General features: G+C 37.2%; 1 protein-coding gene across 7 annotated transcripts in view; it reads right to left on the bottom strand.

Annotated features, from left to right (window-relative positions):
• The window catches only part of PTPN3 (protein tyrosine phosphatase non-receptor type 3), a 199,818-nt gene that overhangs the window by 78,599 nt on the left and 99,721 nt on the right, over nt 1-21,498 (bottom strand). For 6 of the 7 annotated variants that reach the window (XM_030012301.2, XM_030012295.1, XM_030012296.1 and 3 more), the window contains exons 3-7: nt 11,530-11,637; nt 11,315-11,372; nt 10,146-10,224; nt 8,625-8,669; nt 7,636-7,688 (exon numbers count right to left, since the gene is read on the bottom strand). In XM_030012301.2, the coding sequence (XP_029868161.1) occupies nt 7,636-7,688; nt 8,625-8,669; nt 10,146-10,224; nt 11,315-11,372; nt 11,530-11,637 (343 nt within the window). The remainder of the gene's footprint in view (nt 1-7,635; nt 7,689-8,624; nt 8,670-10,145; nt 10,225-11,314; nt 11,373-11,529; nt 11,638-21,498) is intronic. The other variant, XM_030012297.1, reaches the window with a different exon arrangement.

Here is a 21,498-nt window from a genome sequence, read left to right as displayed (position 1 = left end):
AAGCATATTTTTATCTTTCTCCATTCTAGCCAAGAATTTGCTCTTTAATTTATTATAACTGGGAATGAATACAGAGTAAAATGAAAGAAAATGGAACGGAGGTAATAGAGGAGGGGTTGGGAAAAAAAAAATCAGTTATTTGAATAACAGATTCTTGTATTTTAGCGATCTGTATCTAATATGAAAGGCTTTAAAGAAGGGAATGTGATGGATTCATTTAGAAGGCTATATTCAATAAAAAGAGGACATTTATTTTATAACTCTTACTAAAAGGACAGTGCACTAGCCAAGTAGCCACAGAATAATTTTCTATGGATGAACTCCCATGTTGACATACCAAAACAGTAGTTGTACAAGCTTTCAATACAGTAAGAATTTATAAATGCTTGAAAACCAAATTAAAATCTTGAGATCATATATGTTTACAGAGGATATGAACTGCCTATGCCTTATTGAAGCCTAAACAAGCCATCTTTTCTTCAGACTTTGTAAAAAGAATTGGTTCAGTTAGAATGATGTGGTGGGTATGTATTTTTTGTCTTTCTCCTGGCAGCAGAAAGACTTTTGTGCAGGAAGGCAACAAAGAAAAGGACTAATTAAAATGAAGAAGAAAAACGTACACAATTTTGTAAGATTTGGATACAGAGGAAGGGAAGACCAGGAACAAGTGAATTTATGTAGCAATGATAGATTTCAATAGGAATTCTATGGGTACACATGCATCTTCCCTGGAAAGAGAAACTCAAGTACCAGATATATTGCTGCATTAAGGGGAAAAAAAAAAAAAAAAAAAAAAAGTTTTATAGAGGGAAGATCTGACACATATGGAAGCAGAAAAAGCCATTGATGCCAACAAATCTTACAGTAATTACTGACGCTTCATTTATTCAGTGGTTTCTTCCAAGAAACCATTGGTCAGTTGGCTTATATATTAGGGTAAGGCAGCACTGATCTCATTTCTGTTTTCCACTACCCTAAAAGAAGGGTGCAAAAAAGACAGCCAGATTCTTCTTTGAGTTGCAAACCAGAAGGATGATAGATAACAGAATTTCAGCATTGAAAATGCAAAACTGAACTGGAAAGGCCCTGAGCAACCTGATCTGACTTTGAAGATGACCCTTCCAAGCTAAATTTGCTTGTGGTTCTTTCTTACATGAAGTTATTTTTGACATCCAAGCTTTCTGCTGCATAAGTAAGATAATTACTTGTTTGGTTCCAGTTTTAGAAATTAATTTTGTTGTTGTTTTTGAATACTAACAGAACCAAAATACCACCATTTTAATCTGGCCCAATTTCCGCAGGCAGCCCCAGAAAACGTAACAGTAAAAGAGAGAAGCCTTTAGCTTTGTATAACTTAAAAGGTGACGAATTTTGGCTTCCCATCTATGTGATATCCTTCATGGTACAGAAGACAAGTTGGTCTCCAATTCTAAAGAGTTTGTTTGTAAACAATAATAAAAAAATTTGCATACCAGAACCTATTTCTGCATATGGGCATTCCAAGTAACTACAGGTGTCAGAAGACAAATGTACGAATGGCTCGTTAGGCATTATTTCTCATCAAGCATGATGGGAAATCAGTTATAGATAATATGGACAATTTGGTCCAAAGGAATGCCTACAAGAGCTAGTCCTTGAAAACAGGTTTAATATCAACTTTCTAAAGACTTGAGAAGTGTACCAGAAAAAAAAAATCAAGTCGTTTCACATTGAATTTGTAACTTTTTGCAGGGTTGAATAATTTAGGTTAAATGAATAAAGCACAGAAGTGAACTGGAGTCACCTGTTTTAAAAAGAGGATAATTACATAAGCAGATCAGGTTCTCAGTGGAACAGAAAATAACCAAACAATGGGACAAGTCTAGCATACAAGTTATATAACTAATTTAACTTTTATCAAGGAATAAAAATCCTCAGGTATAAAATTGCAATCCAGGATTAAAATATAGTTAGGGTCACATGACTGGCCTCCAATTTAGGACAGCAGTAATGACCGATGTGCTGAGATGAGAGTGAAATACAGCATTACAGGCTAACGATAAATTTGTCTTCCTATGGACACTGGGGTACAAAAAGAAGACATACTTCCTAATCTGTACAGTTCAATCAGTTTAGACATTTTAAGTCATCACTTCTTGGCACAAATAGAGAACAGAAGAAAGATGATGCACTGCATAGCATACACTAAAGCAGTTACTATTTCTCAACAGTAACTACAAAGTATTCAGGTATGAAAATGCTTCTGGAATCAGAAAATAATCCACTACAGCAGAATTCAGTTTCAAAGAATCAATCTAAAAATGTAGACGCTTATTAAAGAGAAGCTAAAAAGGAGCACTGAAATGAGCAAAATCCACGTAGATGTAGAGAGTAAAGACACCATGTTGAAAACGGTTATCAGAGAAAGACTTTAAAAAGGACCAAAACCCTCATAAGTGGATCTTGAGAGAAGGAGAGGTGTTTCAACAAGTGGAACCTGCATCCAAATAAGGATGAGAGCATGAACTCTAACCCACTCAACCACTGAGTAAGCAAGCATAATGTCCCTACTGGACAAGTAGAACTAGCTATCATGTGGATAAAACTAACCTGTTTTGTAAAAGGAAATAACGCTTCACACTCAAAAGCCGTTAAAAAAAAAGTTCAATCTAGAGATGACTGTAAGTAGCTGCTTATGACCACTTATGACAGCTCGTTACTTTGTGGTGAGACAGAATGAAAAAGTAGGCATTAACAAAAGCAAAGGAACATTTGTAGACAAAAATGCCAACTATACATACACAATGGTGGTCTCCAAGCTATCTATTACCACTGCAGAATGAAAAAGGAATCAGTCATTGTAATACCTTTTATTTAACAAAAATTAAAAAAATTAAAAATCAGCTGCTCAAAATCCAGCCACAGTTAAACAACAAAAAAAATCACAAGGAAGAAACAAATTAGAAAGTATAAGTTATACTGAGTCGCTATTTCTGCATCTCAAATGCAATATGTACTTCAGAAACCGCACAGTCACAATCAAAAAAAGTATTGAAAAAGCAAAGCATAATCCAAAGTACAAAGCGTATTCTTTTTGAAAAAGCATGGGGGTAAAAGAATTAAGGGAATAGTTATCAGTACTCCCAAAACATTAAGAGGTTTTGCAGAACTAACGCATCTTAAAACTGGTCTGATCTTCTGTCATGTATGTTTTCTCTCAGCATTCACCACTACTCATTATCATAATACTGTACTACATGGACCATGACCTTGGGTAACTGTTCTTTTCCCCTTTTTAGTTATGTTACACAAAAATATTTAATAGGTTCACCCACCTTAAAAATACAGAAGTACAATACCAAGTCCACGAGGCACTGTAGAAAGTCAGCTCCTTCAGCTACAACACTGGCCAATAGCCCAGTCTGGGGTTGTCCACTCCAGAGATTATAGCATTGTACTTTGTTTTGAAGCGTTACAGATTCAAAACAATTATTTGTGGCATAGTGGAAGAACACTAGACAAACAATACTCGAAGGAATGATCTCCTGAAGTGGCCTCTGTCTTGCCTAGCACAACTGTAAAATATAATTAAGGGAAACCAGTCCAAAACAGCTGGAGAGCTGCTGTATATCAACTATCAAGACAGTCTTAGGAGAACTGTTGTACAAAGAGATGCTAGCAAGCTCAAGAGCAGCAATCCAGACCACAGTGAACCACATGGAAGAAAACGGGTACATATTTCAATCAATCTCTCCAAGCAGATTCTTATATTGGAAGTTTCACCACCATCACATAGATAACACTCTGGTACTGCTGATGACAGGTACTGTAAAGACATGATAAAAGTTACCTGTGACTGAACAGCATTACTGCAGGCTTCAGAAGAACAGATGGGACATGCACGCAATCCTCAGGCTACCCAACACATCTGGTAAATAATTTCAAACACTGGAAATTTAGGTCAAAGTTCTCTTTGTTCATCCAGTCTGATTTTGATTCTAAGGCAAAAGGGCTACAGGTGCCCTGGAGAGTAGCAGGAACCTGACTGGCCTCTGAGCAAATCTCTCAGCTTACATGATGTCCTTCTGAGCACTATTTCACTTCAAAAAAACCATAGGTGGGGAGCATACACAGAGAAAAATCCCCAAATGCTAGCTATGAAAACACGCAGGTCTGTAAATTCGGAAGTCTGAGGTTTCAATGTAATTTCTATAAAAAGAGAGAGGGACAAAATTAGGGCAAGTTAGAAGAGTCAGGCAAGAAGAAAGTTGATGGGGGAATTATGTGGCGTGACTCTCACTGTGGAGCTGCTATTGATGTTCCTCTATGTCTTACAGGTCACCTCCTCCTCTGGGATATCAGCCTTCTGGCATTCCCAAAATTCTAACAAACTCTCTTATGTTTCCAGAACAGCATAAGTTCCTGAGGGACTCTCACACTAAGCTCAGCTTTCCTCGAACCCTCACCCTCGCTAAAGCCCATTTGATTCCCAAGCAACTAGTCAACTCCTTCCGGAACAAACTCCCAAAGATAGACAGCAGCGTGCTAGAGAAACATCCTTGTTCTCAAAACAGAGCTGAGATGGGAACAATATCACAGGAGATAAGAGAAAGACCCCAGTCATAATGAATCACTGAGCAACTGATGCTCAGGAAAAAGAAAGCTTAGAAGTATTCATAACACCTTTTGTTGGCTTTGATGATGTGCTTTAGATTCAAGTCCCAACCCCGCAAAGGATTTACGCACATAAGAGCATATTCCCGCCAAACCCATGGGACTTCTTACATTCCAATAGCTAGTCATTTAAACACTGTTCTGGAAATGAGAACTTACTACACAAAATGATAGAAAACAAGTAGTGCTAAATCAGCTTTGTGACATTTTAAATAAAAAAGCGATACAAACACTGCATAGGTCCCTCATTTAATGTTAAAGACTGTACAACATTCCCATTTTACACTAGTAAAAAGCAAGACGTACGATTTATCATTAGATTGTTTTTTTCAGCACGACTATCCTTCAGACTTAACGATTTCAAAATTATTTGAAATGCACCTTAACAAGTTCTCCTTAAAAAAAGACTTCAAAATCCACTGATCATTTCTGTCACAAAGCACATTTACTGATAATAAACTAACAACTTATTCTTCAAGTGTCTGAACCATACTTGCAATCAAGTTTAGTCACATGCTATTTAGTCACAGTATTCACACCCACTTGTATTCCCCTGTAACTTAGCACCCCCTGACAACATAGGGTGGGCCACAATGGCACAGAGCCACACATCAGAGGTTTTTTTTTCAGAACCACAGTGCTGAACCCAAACACCTGTGCAAAGGGCAATACAGAGCAGCAGCACTCCAGTGGCACGACAGACATCACCACCAACTGTCCCTCTGCAAAACTCAAAGCCTGTGAAAGTCAACCATACAACTGCCACATGTGAAAACTGTAGTTAAAAAGCAAGAGCAGAAATATGAAACATCAGCCTTCATGCGCAATGAAAGACACCTGCCTCAGCCTCCCGCCAGTAACAACAGCTCCACCTTTTAAATAAATAAGCATTAGATTGTCAGATAACGATGATTTCCCCTTCTGCATACAATTAACAGAAGTTACAGAAGGAGAGAGCAGCCTGAGAATCACCAAGAGGTGGCAGGAATAAGAAACAGCTCAGGTAGAACCAATCCATGGCAACTTCAGACAATGGCTTTTTAATAAGAAGATACCTCATATCCAAAAACTTCAACCCTCCTTAATAAGTATGATTAGAAAATAAAACACCAAAAGAAAACTATTTAAAACAATTTAAGTTGACAAGAATCCTAGCAAACATGACTAAATAAGCAGACCTACACACACAGATTTCAGAAGGTCTTTCCTATGCCATCTTCTTTAGGTAAATGCCAACAACCTGGTAGCAGAACAAAACCCTTTTTTTTTTTCTTCAAGGGAATACATCTTTCTGTTAAATGCTTCATTTATTCTGCCGATGCAGAGAATAAATATAGGTATCATACAAACAGCAACAGAAAGGCCATCTGCTAGCAAAAAAGAAAGTTTAGGGTTTGGGTTTTTTTGGGGGTGGTTGTTTGTTTTTAATAAAAGCCCCCCCCCCCCAACTGGAAATAATAGCATTATCATAAGTTAGGAAAATGAGGCAAATAGCTGCATGGGAAATTCCAGAATGCACCAGGAAAGAGAAAGATTAAAACACACTAGCACCCTTCCACAATACTCACTGACTGTCTGCTGTTCTCCTTTAGTAAAAATAACTGCATTAGTAGGTATTCAAAGCACTAAAATGGGAATGGTCATAAAACTGAAGGGGGAAAAGAAATTACTTTGGGATTTGGGGTACACTACCTGTGGCATAATTAATTTTAAAAATCACGTTAAGCTTGACTTTGTGATAAAATAGTTGCATTCTTCACTGTACCTTTATATTTTTGTGCTTTAGCACAATCAGGTCAACAACACCGCATTTAGCAATCCTAAAGGTTCAGAGTGTTTCAGCCTTCGAGTGCCCTACGGTGCCCCAGGGATACGGGAGCAGGGACACATTTCCTTTGGCAACAAAACTGGGACTACTGCCTACTATGGAAAACTTGTTCCGGTTTCAACTGTTCTTACTAAGCTTGAATGTGGTTAAAGTTCCGTTTAACAAAAAGGTGCACCACATGATATACTTAAACATAAAAGTGAATGTTTCGTAGCCTCTTGGGATTTTCATAGAGGCCAACAGTTTATTACTTTCTCTTTTGAAAACCATATTTTAATTATTTAGCTTGGTCCTTATTTCAAGCAAAAATTACCTCAATCATTTCTGTGGACCTTGCTAGCCTTTCCATAAAGAAATGGGATAGATATAGATCAGCCAAATAATTACACAACTATTCTAGTATGCTTTCCCCAACAACCATTTTTAGAAATATACAAACTCTACTAAACCCTCAACCTGTTTGTTTGTTTGTTTAATGAGAAGGATCTTCCTCCGTTTCTTCCTTTCACTGTTTAGGATGCCTATAAGGCATAGGATCAGGTCCATTTTAGTTTTCCTACAGAAGATATTTTTCTAATATCATCCTTAGAATTCCTTTTTTCCAGTTGCAGGCAGACGAGAAGAATACAAGTTCTTGTACGTAGAGTCACCTTAAACGTATTGCAAAGTGCCAGGCAGTTTTACATATCTAACAAATCAAATTCCCTGAGAAAACATTACATAAGAACATTGGAGTTTCTTAATCATGAGTTTACCTTCCCCTTAACCATTCTCTAGATGGTCTCTTATTTCCCTGGAATGCTTTCCCGTAGCTATTGTAACACACAGTAAGTTTCATTATTTTGTTTCCAATGACAATGAAAACCTGCCTTCTTTTTGTCAGCAGTACAAGCACACATAAGTAATAACAATGTTATTCTTGTATCAAGTTGGGGTTTTTTTTGACAGACCTAACAAGTATGCTTTTTCTATTTAGACTGTCTGAAGGCTGCTTTAATAACCTGCACCATCTTTACAAAGCATCACCTGTAGCATTTTAAATATTCCACACAAATAGATAAGGAAAGAAATCTTTCCTTATTTTTCAGTGCCAAACAGCAGAGAAGGTAGTTGGTCAAATACATTTAACAAAATAATGATTAGTTATTACTTACATTGTACTGCATATGATGCCAGGACAACAGCAGAATTAATGGGGCATGACAACCTGGAAAGAGGGGAAAATATTTTTATTTAGACATAGGCTGTATAAATGTATTGTTAACAATACCTCTGCAATTAGTTCAGTACATGAAGACTCATTTATCTTCAAAGAGTATCTGATTTTTTCTTACAAAGTTTGATTGTCAAAGCACACTAGGACTGGACATTAAAAGCTAGTTGCCGTATAACAGCTTCTTAAGAGAATGGAAGTAACGAGTCCTAAAGGCCATGCTCATATTGTTACTGGATGCTTATTCAGGAAAGCAAAAGGAGAGGCAATTTTTATGGGGCTCTGGACATTATTTTAATAGCTGCAGTCTGGTGTATTTAAAACTAGACACAAACACTAAAATTAGCCAAGTGCCAAGCACAAAGACAGCTCTGATCTCATGACCAAAACTGACTCCATAGAGGGAAAAAAAGCCAACACCTAAAGGCAATGTACATTAGGCAGCAAGTACTCGGACTACCTTTTCCTCTTTTTTTTTTTTTTTAAATGTACAAACACACAGAAATCGCAGGCAAAGGAACCACTGGGTATATTCCCACCATATAGGGAATATAACCCTGAAATAATGAGAAATGATAGCATAAATGGCCCTTTGCTACTCCCTCCTGATTACTGCACTAGACAGCGGGTCCCCACATTTGGAATACCATGCCTGGCACACCATGTCTTGCATAAAGATGTCTCAGGTTGACATTGTACCTGCAGATGCACAACATCTCCTACAGCTCATTCGCAACAGACTTCTAAACTGCTCTTCATAAGTGAGCTATGTGAAAATTTGTGACGTTTCCTAGCAATTTGATTTTCTTTTAAAGCAGTATTTCACAAGGCACAATTTTATAGCAACGATACCCTCAGAAAAAAGCTTTATTTTTTTTTTAATTTCATTTTTAAAAGAATTATAAACAAATTGAAGATTCTTCTTATTACCTTCCTTCCACAATATCAGTCTTCAATTGCAGGAAGAATAAGTGCCTAGAAAAGATTTTTTGGAAAACAAACAAACAAACATTTATTTATTTTCACAATTCAAAGGTACAGTTTAAATTGTTACATGTATTAGTTCTATTTTATTTGATTTCTTAGCAAACTATACAAACAGATGAATAAAGCTTAGTGCCACTTACAAACATACAATCATACACCCACTCACTCTCACAACAGTTTTAAAGATCTTTGTGAGTCTGTACTAAACTCCAGGACCATGGTATTAATGCCACAACGAACACTACAAAACCCAAACCATTACAGAACTGGGCTCTCTTTCTCCCAGGAACATTCATCTTGGATGTAACTTAAAAAAAAAAAAAAAAAAAAAAAAAAAAAAAAAAGACCCCAACCCCAAACTGTGATAGTCTATCTTGAACTACCTAATGGAGAATGAGATCTCTCAAGTAGCATATGCTGACAAAAAGCTCTTAATTCTCCAAGAGCAGTTTAGTCTTGCTCTTACTAGTGTGTTTTACAATGTTACTTTATAGTAATACTGGAGAGTTGGGATGTGAAGAACCATGAAGAGAAGGTCTTTGAATAATTTCAGTTTCAAACAACAGAACAGCTTACAACAGCATTATTAGCAAATACCAAAACAGGTCAATAGCTAAGTTTTCTTCAAGAAATATCATTTAACATGCTGTACTATTTATATTCTCAAGTCACTGAAATTAACAATGAAAACGTTACAAAAACATTACCAAAAAAATGCCCGATTAATGAGTGCCTGTGAATTCTAAATTCCAAATCATGTGCACTGAACAAAACAAGTATTCAGTTAAAGCCTTCTCACAAGTTAATTGAAAATTGCTTGTAATTCATGTACCCCACCACCCCAAAAACTCAGAGATAGGTTAAAGAAAGAAGACTTTAAAAGTCTACTATAAACTGCAGCATTATAGATCTTTGCATGTTAAAAGTAATGGGCAAACTAGAAAACAAGAACTGTTATCTGTTCTACCTGAAACAAAATAAACCCCACCCTCCCACGCCCTGGGCATTAAATCTACTACACATGTTCAAAAAACTGACTCAGTGTTGATACAAAACTTCTAGCAGACTTAGGGCGTGCAGACAGCTTAATAATTGAACTTCCCTATTTTTTAATCACTGCATCTAATTAAGGGATCAGAAAAGAAAAGGAGAAAAAATGCAACAGGCAAGCACTTCAAGCAATGAAGGGCTCAAAAAAACCAAGACGACTCCAAGGTGCAAATAAACCAACTGCCGTCTTTGTACTAGCTTATACTCTGGCTGCATTTTGGAGTTGTAGACAGCATATAGAAGAAACCATTCATTATAAGCATCACATCAAGCTGTCAATTCCAAACACATTCAATACAAAGAGTTAAACAAAGTTATCTACCTAATAAAGCATACTTTGCCAAGCTGTGGAGATGGAAAAGGAGAGCTTTACACTTTCTTAGTTCACGGAAGCAAACATCAAACAGAAGTTACCTGGTTTGTTCTTGCTGAAGTGTGTTAGGATCAGGTATAAAAAACCTTACACGGAAACGAAGGGTGCAGGGAAAACCTCCTGCAATATTTTAGAAGAACAAATAAATTTTGTTTAAAAAAAAAAAAAAAGAGCCTGAGGTTTTATTTCTATATTTATAGAAAAGTTACATGAGCAACCACATAGAAGTCTCATGCGTTTTTCTCATGAAACTAAAAGAAACCATGAGAAGTCTTTCCTGATCCCCCAACACCAACTATGAGAAGAAAATACTCTCAAATACTGTGATGCTTGCATTTAAAGTAATTTGTATATGCTACTTTACATAAAAGGCATTATTTAGTTATCTTTGCCTCATAGATAGTAGAAGAAAAAGCAGCAGCAAGTGTATTTGAAGCATCTCAGTTGGGATAATGCTCAATTCCATCTTACATATAAATAGAAGAAATTAACAGAAGTTCACCATGTTAACTGCACATACTTTTATTTCAATTCATATGCAATCTACAGCATATGGTAGAAATAAGAGAGCTGAAAAACATAGCTCAAGTTTCACAGCACAAATTGGGACAGTGTCACTCAGTCCTCCTAAGCTGCTATCTGGCAGGGTCACACTGGACTGGCCAGCCTGTCCTTGGTAAGCATTCTGCGTTACGCAAAGTTGTTTATAAACAAAACATACTAGACCACCACACACACTTGGAAGTGTGTGGTGTTAGGTTTTTGTTTGGTTGTTTTTTAATAAAAAAAAACAATATTTTTTTAAGTCTACTTAAGACAAGAAATCACCAGAGCCTATACATGAAACTGTCTCCACTTCCCTCAATCAAAACCCCTCCTCTTTATCTTCCCTGTGAGGAGGAATTTACTGGCACCACAATATAACTACTGCTTTCATGGCCAGGATGTCCGACACTGTTCAGAAGCCAGGCTTAGATGCTATTACAGCATCAAAAGTTAGTGCCCTACCCGGTCTTATTAGCACTCAGGTAGCAGTAAGATATGTAGAAAGCTCTGCTGAAAACACTGGCAGAGATAAGACTTGCTCCTAAAGAAAATCTACCATCTGGATGGATGCACTAGTTTACAAGAACTGTATTTATTCTAGTCATAAGAACACAGAAAAGCAGGACTATGCAGTTACAAACAAGATATTAAAAACAAGTCTTACCTTTCAACTGTTTTCTAATAGGTTTGTTTGGTTCAAGCCATCGCTGTGAAATGAAAAACTATTAGATGGATTAAAAATATTTACAAATAAATACTGTTTATTTATGTGTGTGTGCATGTACATGTGTGTATACATACATGTGTATGCATATATGTGTTTACATATATGTATACACACATACACATGCACACACGTTTATTATTTGCTATACTTACAGGTGAATCTACTGAAGTTTCATTTTGCTGTAAACCAAAATATTCCTTCTCTGTCACACCCAACTGGTTATAGGTCATATCCAACAAAATCTGTCCAGTGTCTTGTTTCTGAAAACAAGAAAACTTTAGAAGTGAAACTCTGCAACACTTACATGTTTTAAGACACAATTAATTGAAATAAATTAGTTTTTAAAAAAATGTAACTCATGAATAAAAATAGCTGCTAATCATTGGTTCAAAGTTTCTGAGCGATAAGAACTTTATTTGATAAAAGTTTGTTTGTTTGTTTGTTTTTTAAAAGAGGCTTTCTTTCCAAAATAGGTTAGGCATGTGAAATCTCATAATATGAATTGACATGAACTCAAGCCCTTGAGGTCAGTCCAGCAGTTTAACTTGAAGCAGACAACCTCTCCCTTGACCACGGTCTTTAGGAGCAATGCCGTTCTCCTGAGCTGTAGCCTGCAAGGATGGCTTACAGCCACACGGGGCTGCTCTGGTCCCTGCTGTCACCACCAAAGCACCCCGCTCTCTTTCCACATCAGCTGTCAAAAAGCAAAGTCAGTATACACTAGGACAGGGGAAAAAAAAGGAGGAGAATGCTGTGCTCCAGCCATATGATCCTGTACTTCAGCTCCCACCTGCCCCTCAGCCTCCACACGCTCAGCTGCCATTCAGCCACCCCACTTTCTGCCTAGATGTTCCTCAAGACAGGTATTACAGACCAACTGGTGTAACTGGGGAATTACACAGGCAGTGGAGATCTGGGAGCATAAGCACGGTATAATTTTCCCCCAATCAAACAAGTATCTCAACGCCACGGCATTGTGTAAAGCAGATTAACCAACTTCTGCCAAAGAACACTGTCAACCAATTCTATTAAAAAAACCCAACCGCAGAAAGAAACAAACAAAAAACCCCTCAACAAGATTGCAATCCTAAATATGCTAATATGTAATAAATAGCTTGCAAAGCTGTGTGGCATTTTAGGTCTAGATTATTATGTATGGAATTGCTGGACAAAACAAATATTAGGCCTGTTTGCTTGGTATCTTGTCTATTCAAAAAATATAGCAAACTAATTTTTCATATGATCTTCCAAATATTCTTAAAAGCAGAAATAAACTGCACACGTGCAAAAACAATGAATTCACCTTAGACTGCAAAAGACAAGCATTTTGTTCTGAAACAAATTTCTTAAAAATTAAGTTCTGATTTAATTAAGTTCCGATTTCTTAAACTTCTTAATTTCTTAAACAACCTCTTGAAACAAAGGACTTCATGTATAAGCATCATAGTGACTACATTTTTGTGGATGGCCCCAGTCTTAGTGCATATGAGTGCTCACTTAAGCCAGGGACACAATACTGTACCCAATTCTCTTTGTCTAGACCTTGTTTATTATACAACACTCAAGTCCTGTTCAGAAGAGAGATTTATCTTTTTGGTTTTTTAAACAGGGTACCACACTGTTGTAATCAAGTGCTTTAAATAGTAACATATTCCATAGTCTTCCCTTATCGCATAAAAGCATCCTTCCTATTTAAAAGATGGGAAAAGAACAAAGATTCAAGCAAAAGAGACTCACTCAGCTACCTTATTTGGGAGGATGGAATATTATCCAACACTTCCTACTGCTACAGCAGAACTCCTAGTAGCTCATTTGTGATTTGAATGCTCAGTGTTTCTACATCAGGCTCCAGATGCAAGGTAAGGTGACAGCCAACTGTTGGCCTCCTGTGAAAAGCTATGCCCATTTTTCTGGAGCAAAGTCACCTATGAAGAAAACAATGTAGGCAACACTCGACTGTCATACGTACGAGACTACCCTTTCTCCTCCAACAGCCTCCCATCTTGTTTAACTGCCACAACGAACAGTTGAAGTCTCGCAATAAATGCGAGTCCGCTCAGGCCTGTAAGTCTGTGGGGCCAGCAAAAGCAGCAGCTCTGTCCCCTTCTTCTTCCCCAGCTGCACATTCCTACTCCCCTCCTTTCAAACAGGCTACTGCTCCTTGGGGTATTCAAACCATGGCACTGATCAAAACCAATTTTTTTCTGAAATAGCGTAGACCTAGATCCAGCCTAGAAACTGAAATCTCAGTGACAGGTAAGGACCACGCAACCATGCGTTCCTCATCACACACAGCCACAGTGCCGTGCACCTGCCAGGCAGTTCTGTCCAGCACCATCAATGAGGTGGGCTCCACTATCAAGACTGAGATTTGCTATCAGAGATTATGCATATATGTACAGAAGAGGGCCCTATGAAAACAGCAGATGCCACCTTAACCCTCTGAAATCATGGGCATTTCCTGATGTGAATACGTTCATCTTTAGCACTGCCTTACTACACATACCATATTCGTTTCCCCAGGGTTGTGTTTTTGTAAGCAGAATATTAAGAACACTTTCAAGTGACAGCGCATGACACCTGCACAGCTCAGAAGCGTAATTGCACATCTATGGTGCTTGCTTCTGACACGAGCTAAATGAGCAACTGTAGTTACATTGTGACCAAAAGCAGTAATTACAGGGGATGAGACATACACTTCACTGAAAGTGTTCGGACATCTCAGGTTTCGTTACAAATGGGGCAGGAGAAGATCACAGAGGGCAGATGCTTCTGCTAATTTTCTCTCTGAATTTCAACACATCTGACTCCCTTCAGTCTCCTTTCTTTGCAACAGCATTATCTCTTAATTCCCTTCTCATTTTTCATGCTTCTGGTCCTTCATCCCAATTCAGATGCCTTCACTTTCTCTCTCCCACCCTCTCACAATTGCATCCCCCCTTCTCCCCCAGCACACATGAATTGCTAAGCCTTCTCACTGTTTCCCCGTAAAGACAAGCAAGCTCCCTGCTACAATATTCTTGCTCGACAGTCGCAGTTCTCTTTGCAATGTTCCCATGGGTTTCCCAACCCTAAACCCAGCTGCTCAGCCAGTACTAATCTCCTCTTCCTACATACGTACTATTTCCTTCTCTTCCTCCTCTCTACATTTGCTATCAAAAGCAATTTCCAACACTACTTTTCTGTGGCTCCAGTTCTTGCTCTCAGGTATTAAAAGCATAAAGTTTCTTCCACAGTGCCTAGATCAAGCACCCACTCCAGAAATCTAAGCTAAGTACAAAATGTCATTTTAAATTGTTAAAGTCTTCTTCAGTTGTTAAAATTCCCAAAGCTGAAGGTTTTTGTTGTTTTTCCTCAAGAAAACTCTATATTTACTCGGCTTTGGCTTTGTTTTAACACGTCCATTGTTTTTCAGCCTATACACCTAAAAATAAAGTTACCACACAGCTCAAGCTGCACAATCTTTGATCTATTTTGCACATAAACAGTTTTGAGATCTAGGTGTAAAGTGAGGCCGGCTAAGCATGTCACATCACTGCTTTTGAATTTTGACATCCATTCCAATACAGTCCATAGCCACAGTGTACTCTAATACTACAGGGAGTCAAGTGCTTTATAACACATTGTATTTTCACTCCCCTTTGCCATAGGAAGGGGGCAAAACAACATGAACACCACTCAGCTAAACTGGGCATTAGAACCAAGTTCTCCTTAACCCTGTCAACCGTTACAGCAAGTAGTTAAGACATTCTTAATAAAGCTCTTGCCCTTCTGCAGTGAGATGAAAAAAAAAAAAAAGTTACACACTTTCCACACTAGCCTATTCTATTACAATGACACAAGCTTTTAAGATAATCTTAAGAATTTTAAAGTTTTTTCTACTAAAAAGAAACATTTCCAAGAGGCTTGCTTGTTTCCACCCTGAAAAGAACTTTGAATTTACTTCATCTTCCTGACATGTACCAACCCTTATTCTGAAGTTTTAAAAGCTTTGCATCAACCACCTCATAACCACACACCATTCACCTCCATTTAAATCTGCCTTGAAATATATTTCACCTTATGTTGGATAGGCCAAAACTTAATATTTAAAGCAGTCATAACTAACATCTATTACATTCTGTCGGTGCCACAACAATTTCCTGCTATATTTAGGGAATTTAGATTAGTCAAGTTTAATTTCTAGTAAGCTACACAACTTTGAAGAGAAAGAACCCCTTCATTATTCTTAATGTCAAGTACTGCCTAGAAGCTGGGGTGATCAAGACCCACTGTCTTAAGAACTGCATAAACATAAGTGAAGACTGTTAGTTCTTTGGAGTGGAGAGGTAATATGCAAGTAATCCTTTTCAGTTTGTTAACTTCTACGAGGTAAGTGGTACAAAGTGACACTTTAGGAAGACAGTGCAACATATAGCACATCTCCCTGTCCCTCTCCTCTGCAAGAGCTTTGCCCCCACTTTCTGGCAATGATAACCTCACAGTTAAGCACCACCTGAGCTTTTGCAAATTCAGTCTCACTTCAGACACGATACCCATTGCCCCTCATGTGCTGTTTGAGGCCATCCTTTCCTAACTTAGCCTGTAGCAGTCATCCACCACCAAACAGCCTGCGTCCTTTGGCCTCAATACGCCTATGAGCTTGAAACAAAGTGCTACACTTTCTTTTAATTTCCACACTAATTTTACACACAGCTAATTTGTTTGCTCTTCTGCTAACTCTCCTTTTCTCTTCCTGGAATTTATTTACTCACTTGATGCTTTTATTCAGAGCATGCAAGATTTTGTTTAGCTAGAATGAACAGAACAGCCTTTTCTTTCCTTAGGTCCAGACTTTTGCAGAGCATCCTAGTTGTACTTTCTATGCCTGCCTGACTGGAACTTCCCGCTTTTGTCTGCCAGTAACCAGGATCCACACATGACATTCCCCAGAGGGTGGGCCTCAATGCCAAGACTAACACTGTTAATACTTCCTTGACATTGGCTGAAGATTCCTGCCTGGTGCATAATAGTGCTCACCTTTTTCAGCACGATAACACACGAGCAGCTCAGCCTACCAGTGTTTTCCTCCTCTATTGTTTGCAACTGAAAATTGAGCTTAAAAAAACATTACCTCATCTTATGAAAGCTATTAGTTTACACTACTGCTTTCCCTCACTGCAATTACTCCTTGTTCAAGATAACCTATGCGCTACCTCATATTCCTGTATCTTTTTTTACTGTTAATAATGCCTTAAACCTTACATTCGTGATTTACTGAAAAAGATTCAATAGCAACATGCTAATGGAATGTCTCAGCCAAGAATCCTATTAATGTCCTTACACTGTTTAACATCTCCTTTTCAGCAGGATCTGCTGTCACCTCTTGAGGCAACTCCCTGCCCATCCCGTAACTCTTCCAGATTCCATACACTCCAGCACAGTATTTTCCTATGTAAAGGTCATACAAAATATTTATCCAAGCCCACAGAGTTTTGACCCACTGCATTTCCTCTGCCTCAAAAATGATTTAAAACAAACATATACATGAGGTTAGTCATTCCAATTCTAACTTTGGAAAAATCTCCCCTCCACTAATTCTTTCCTTCAGCATTTATTATGAAGTCAGGCCCCACAAAGGGCTAAGACTAACAAGCCTGCTGTAGGTCAGATCACTTTCTCACTGTCCTCAAAGGCATCATCAAATTTCATACTGCCTTACTGTTTTCTAGTCATAGAGGATACTGATCTGCCTCGATATAAAATAAATATTTGTTGCGAGCCTGAAACTTCATACAGCCATTCTTTCAACATGCAGGGACACGGATTAGCACTAAACTGTCTTGTATTATCAGACAGTATCCACTAGGAAAACCTAGTGACAGAGATCCAACAATTCTGCATCATTGCATTTTACTGTGAGTAGTTTAAAATTATATAACTCACATCCACAATCAGAAAGAACCTTTAACACTTGTATCCCTGCCCATTATTTTAAACATACCAAGAGTAATTGTTGGTGTTAGTTGTAACAATCATGTTTCTTCTCAAATACTGGAAGAAGGAGCTTAACTGAGATGGTGGGGAAGGAAAAAACATTCCTTACATTTTGAATTTCAAGTCATGCAACTTTTCTCATTATTACTACCTAATCATTTTATGTCTAGAAGGAAACGCTATTACTGAAAGCCAACTAGTCTAAAAGCAAAAAATCACAGGTACTAAGACATAAGTGTCAACTCAGAAAGACAACACAATACAGAAGTGATCTGACACTGTAAATTTTATCCCTTCACAACAGTCAATTTACTGGAAATTGAAAGGCATACTTCCCAAGTGGTCATTCCTGGTAACTGAGTCAAAGTAAAGCAATAATGGAAAATTCCTGCATGTTTATATCAAAAGTTACAAATAAATTCGCATTATTGCTCAATATACACCTATTAAATACACCCAGACATGGTATGTGAGCACATTCTGTATATATTAGAACAACAACTAACATTTTTCCCCATGTGGAAAGCTTATGCATTACAGCCTGTAACATGACAGAGGTAACATCAGAGACAGAAGTGAATTAACCTTATCACAAAATTCAAACACCTGAAATTTATTGGGAGGCTTCAAGAAAACCTGGATATAATTAAAGTGCAACACTAGGTACCAAGTGCAGTCAAGTCTGTCTCAAATGTGTTTTTGAAAGAGGAACATTTCCAACTCTTAGCTTATGTGCACCTTATATCCTTTGCCTGGACTTTGGACATGTTCCATCTAAACACTGAAACACATTACGGGGGAAAGACAAGAAAGGCCATTTCAGCCTTGCGGAGTTAACATACATTTCAATTTGGACTGTAAGCAATGTAGTGGAATGTGTCTGTACTCCCATGTGAACTTTCTTGATAATGATGACCTAAGAACAGCACATACCACAAGTTATACTGATTAACTCCTTGTGATACCATCAATACAAATTCCAGATTCATCAAAACTGTAGTATGAACACCTTTAAATAAAAACAACAAACAAAAAAAGCCTATCGCTTCACTATTCTGCCAAAGCCAAAAATCCATGAGAAAAACGGCACTACTCTCTTGAAGTTAAGTCTTTATTTACAGTTGGTCAGGCTACTGATATTCTTTGAGATAAGCATTTTATAAGAACAAATTTGCAGAATCAAATTATGCAGCTAGCTTATGGTTTCTTAATAGATAGAAAGTCCCTCAGATTATTTCCATAAGCAAAATCCACCTTCCTTCTTCCTTGGCCCAGTTTTAGGATACTTGGTTTTCATTCACACTGCTACAGGTACAATCACTAGGAAAAGAAAGTACCATCTAGCGGAATGATAAAGAGACCTATAGCTATAACTTGATAAGTTTCATAAGCCCATGCAGTTTGCTAACAAAGTTTGATGAAAATCAGCTGCATGGACTCTATAAAGAACCTGTTGCTACAGAAAGAAAAGAAAGTCATATCTCTATTCTCCCTGTTCTGCAATTGGAGACACCATGAATGTTCTACCATAATTTTAAAGATGTCAGTACTAGTTCAAAATTTCAAAATACATACTTTGTTCTTTCCAGTGTGTCAATAGGTTGTAAGTTTAGACTATTTAATCTATCATCTTTGTATTAAATTTAAATCCACCTCAAATTTACTAGTCTTGAGCATCTGTGCAGTGCCAATAAAATATTAGAAATGACAACTTAGGAATATCTATTTGCTTAAATCCAAAGCAAATTTCTCTCAGGTTCTTCTTACCATTGATGTTTGTTTTTCTTTGATGTTATTTTTCTATATAATCCCTCTATGCCTTTGAAAAAGAAATCCTTGCAGTAAGAATTCTGTGTTCAGATAGCTGCTGCATGACAAAGCAATGCTCAGTATTTTTCAGTCTGTTGTCACTAGAATGGGAGGAGTCTTCAATTCCATTTATGCTATCAAATGGATGAAGGCCAAGCTTTGAGTATTCTGCTTTTCCCCTATCACTTTCCACTATTTGTGGTAGAAATGTATAATCCTGTCTATGAACGTAAAGCATACTTATGTATACATGAATATTAGCCTAATATTAGTTCAAAGTCTAACATATATCCAAACTTACGGCTTTCATAAATCACAAGCAGGTGCCACTAGCCCACAGACATACAACTCTGAAAAATTCCCAACCTTAATTTTCCACTGATACGTTGAAGTTCTTCAAAAGCAGAAAACACTATACCCTATGCTTTAAAAGAGGTGATCCTGTTCAGTTCCAATTCTCCAAACTCAGACAGGAGAGAAAAATTCAACAGATTTCAGCAAGAACAGTAAAAACTGAGAAAGTAAAAAACTAGAAAAACATATTTACAACATTCACAAGACATAGTATGTCTTTTTACCCATGTATCTTATCTATGTCTAGTCATTTCAGAAAGCACCTTCATTTTAATAACGTATTACTACATTAATCAATACATTGCTGTTAATTTGTCTTATAGATAATCGTGCCATGTGATATACATATTTAATTTCTTAAAAATAAAGAATTATCAGTTGAGCTGGCATCCAGAAATTAATAAAGTATGGAGCAAAATCAGATCTATAAATCAATGTCTTGATGTGAGAAACAGTTTCTCTAAAGCAACACAGAAAGACTTCACTAGTGGGGAAAAATCTGTTCAGAGCAAAACTTACTTTCCTTCAATACATGCCTAGCTGATTCCTAGACTGACCACAGACCTGAGTTACTCTTTGCTTACAGAGATAAACCTGAATGATGTTGGCAATTAAAACAAAAACACATGCACAGTCAGGCACAAACTTCACAAAGCTGAATTTTTCTGTTAACATAAGCAGAACTTGGATACAAATTTTCTACAGCTGGCTTCAAACCCTTTTGAGAACTGGACCTTCCGACACAACCAGAGTGCAGCAAAGCCTGTTCTTAGGCAGACATCAAGGTTAGATAATCAGTAAGGGCCATCCTGGCAGATAAGGGCAGGCTCCCTCAGTACAAGTATGAAAGCTCAGTACTTGAAGAACATAAATCTTCTGGTAAACCTCTTCCTTGCATTAGCCCATAACATAGCAGGGTAGCCACTCTCCCCGCTTCTTTTCAATAAAGCAATAATGGGTCCTGCATTACCCCTATGGCAGTTCAGCATTATAACTGCAGGAAAGGAAGCCCTTCGGATTCCTGGATGAAAGAGGTAGCCAGCAGGGATACCCTGGGGATACGCTGCAGGCAGAGAGAGAAATCAGCTGGGTCTGGAGTTTCAAAGTGGTTCCTATTTACCATATTGCACTCACTGCTTAAAGGATGAAATGAGAAGCAAAAGTTCACTTGTACAGTGCTGGACTTCAGGCCAAGCGCTAAATCTAAAGCTGCGTAAACACTTGTTTACAAGGAAGAATATACTACTGTGCACAGATTTCAAAAAGTTTTAAATTCCTCATTTTTCAAAAAGAGCCTTGTGCAAGGGGGTGGGCAATTATGTTAGCTCATTGACAGACAAGGCAATCCTATAGGACATGCTGGAGATGAACAATGGAAGTTGTATACTAATCTGTTGCTTCTTCTCTTATATATCTACTCTCCTTGTACTCCACTCCCCAATGTTAGCTATTTCATATATAGATACATATGCACATATATATGTATATAAATATACATACATATTAGTATATAAAATATATACTATATATGTATATAAATATACATACATATATAGTATATAAAATATATACTATATATGTATATAAATATACATACATATATAGTATATAAAATATATACTATATATGTATATAAATATACATACATATATAGTATATAAAATATATACTATATATGTATATAAATATATACTAAAATATGAGACTAATTCCATATGGAATAGAATGAAAATCATCTGTTTACCTATCAAATAATTTCTATTTCAATAAATATCCAACAAAGTTCAAAAATAAAATCAGTCTGCAAAGAGAACTGTAATAATACTTAGGAAAATATAGTTTTCAGGTGAAGTTTTGAATCTCCTATACGAAAGCACTGTATAATCTAACATACCAACAACGCAGCTTCCGCAGCAAAACGCTTCTTTGCAAATAGGGTAAATTGGATAAAACAAGTATCATATACACAAATTCACACAGTT

This window comes from Aquila chrysaetos, chromosome 4 (assembly GCF_900496995.4).
Source record: "Aquila chrysaetos chrysaetos chromosome 4, bAquChr1.4, whole genome shotgun sequence".
NCBI lineage: Eukaryota > Metazoa > Chordata > Aves > Accipitriformes > Accipitridae > Aquila > Aquila chrysaetos.
This window is presented reverse-complemented; position numbering and strand designations above follow the sequence as displayed.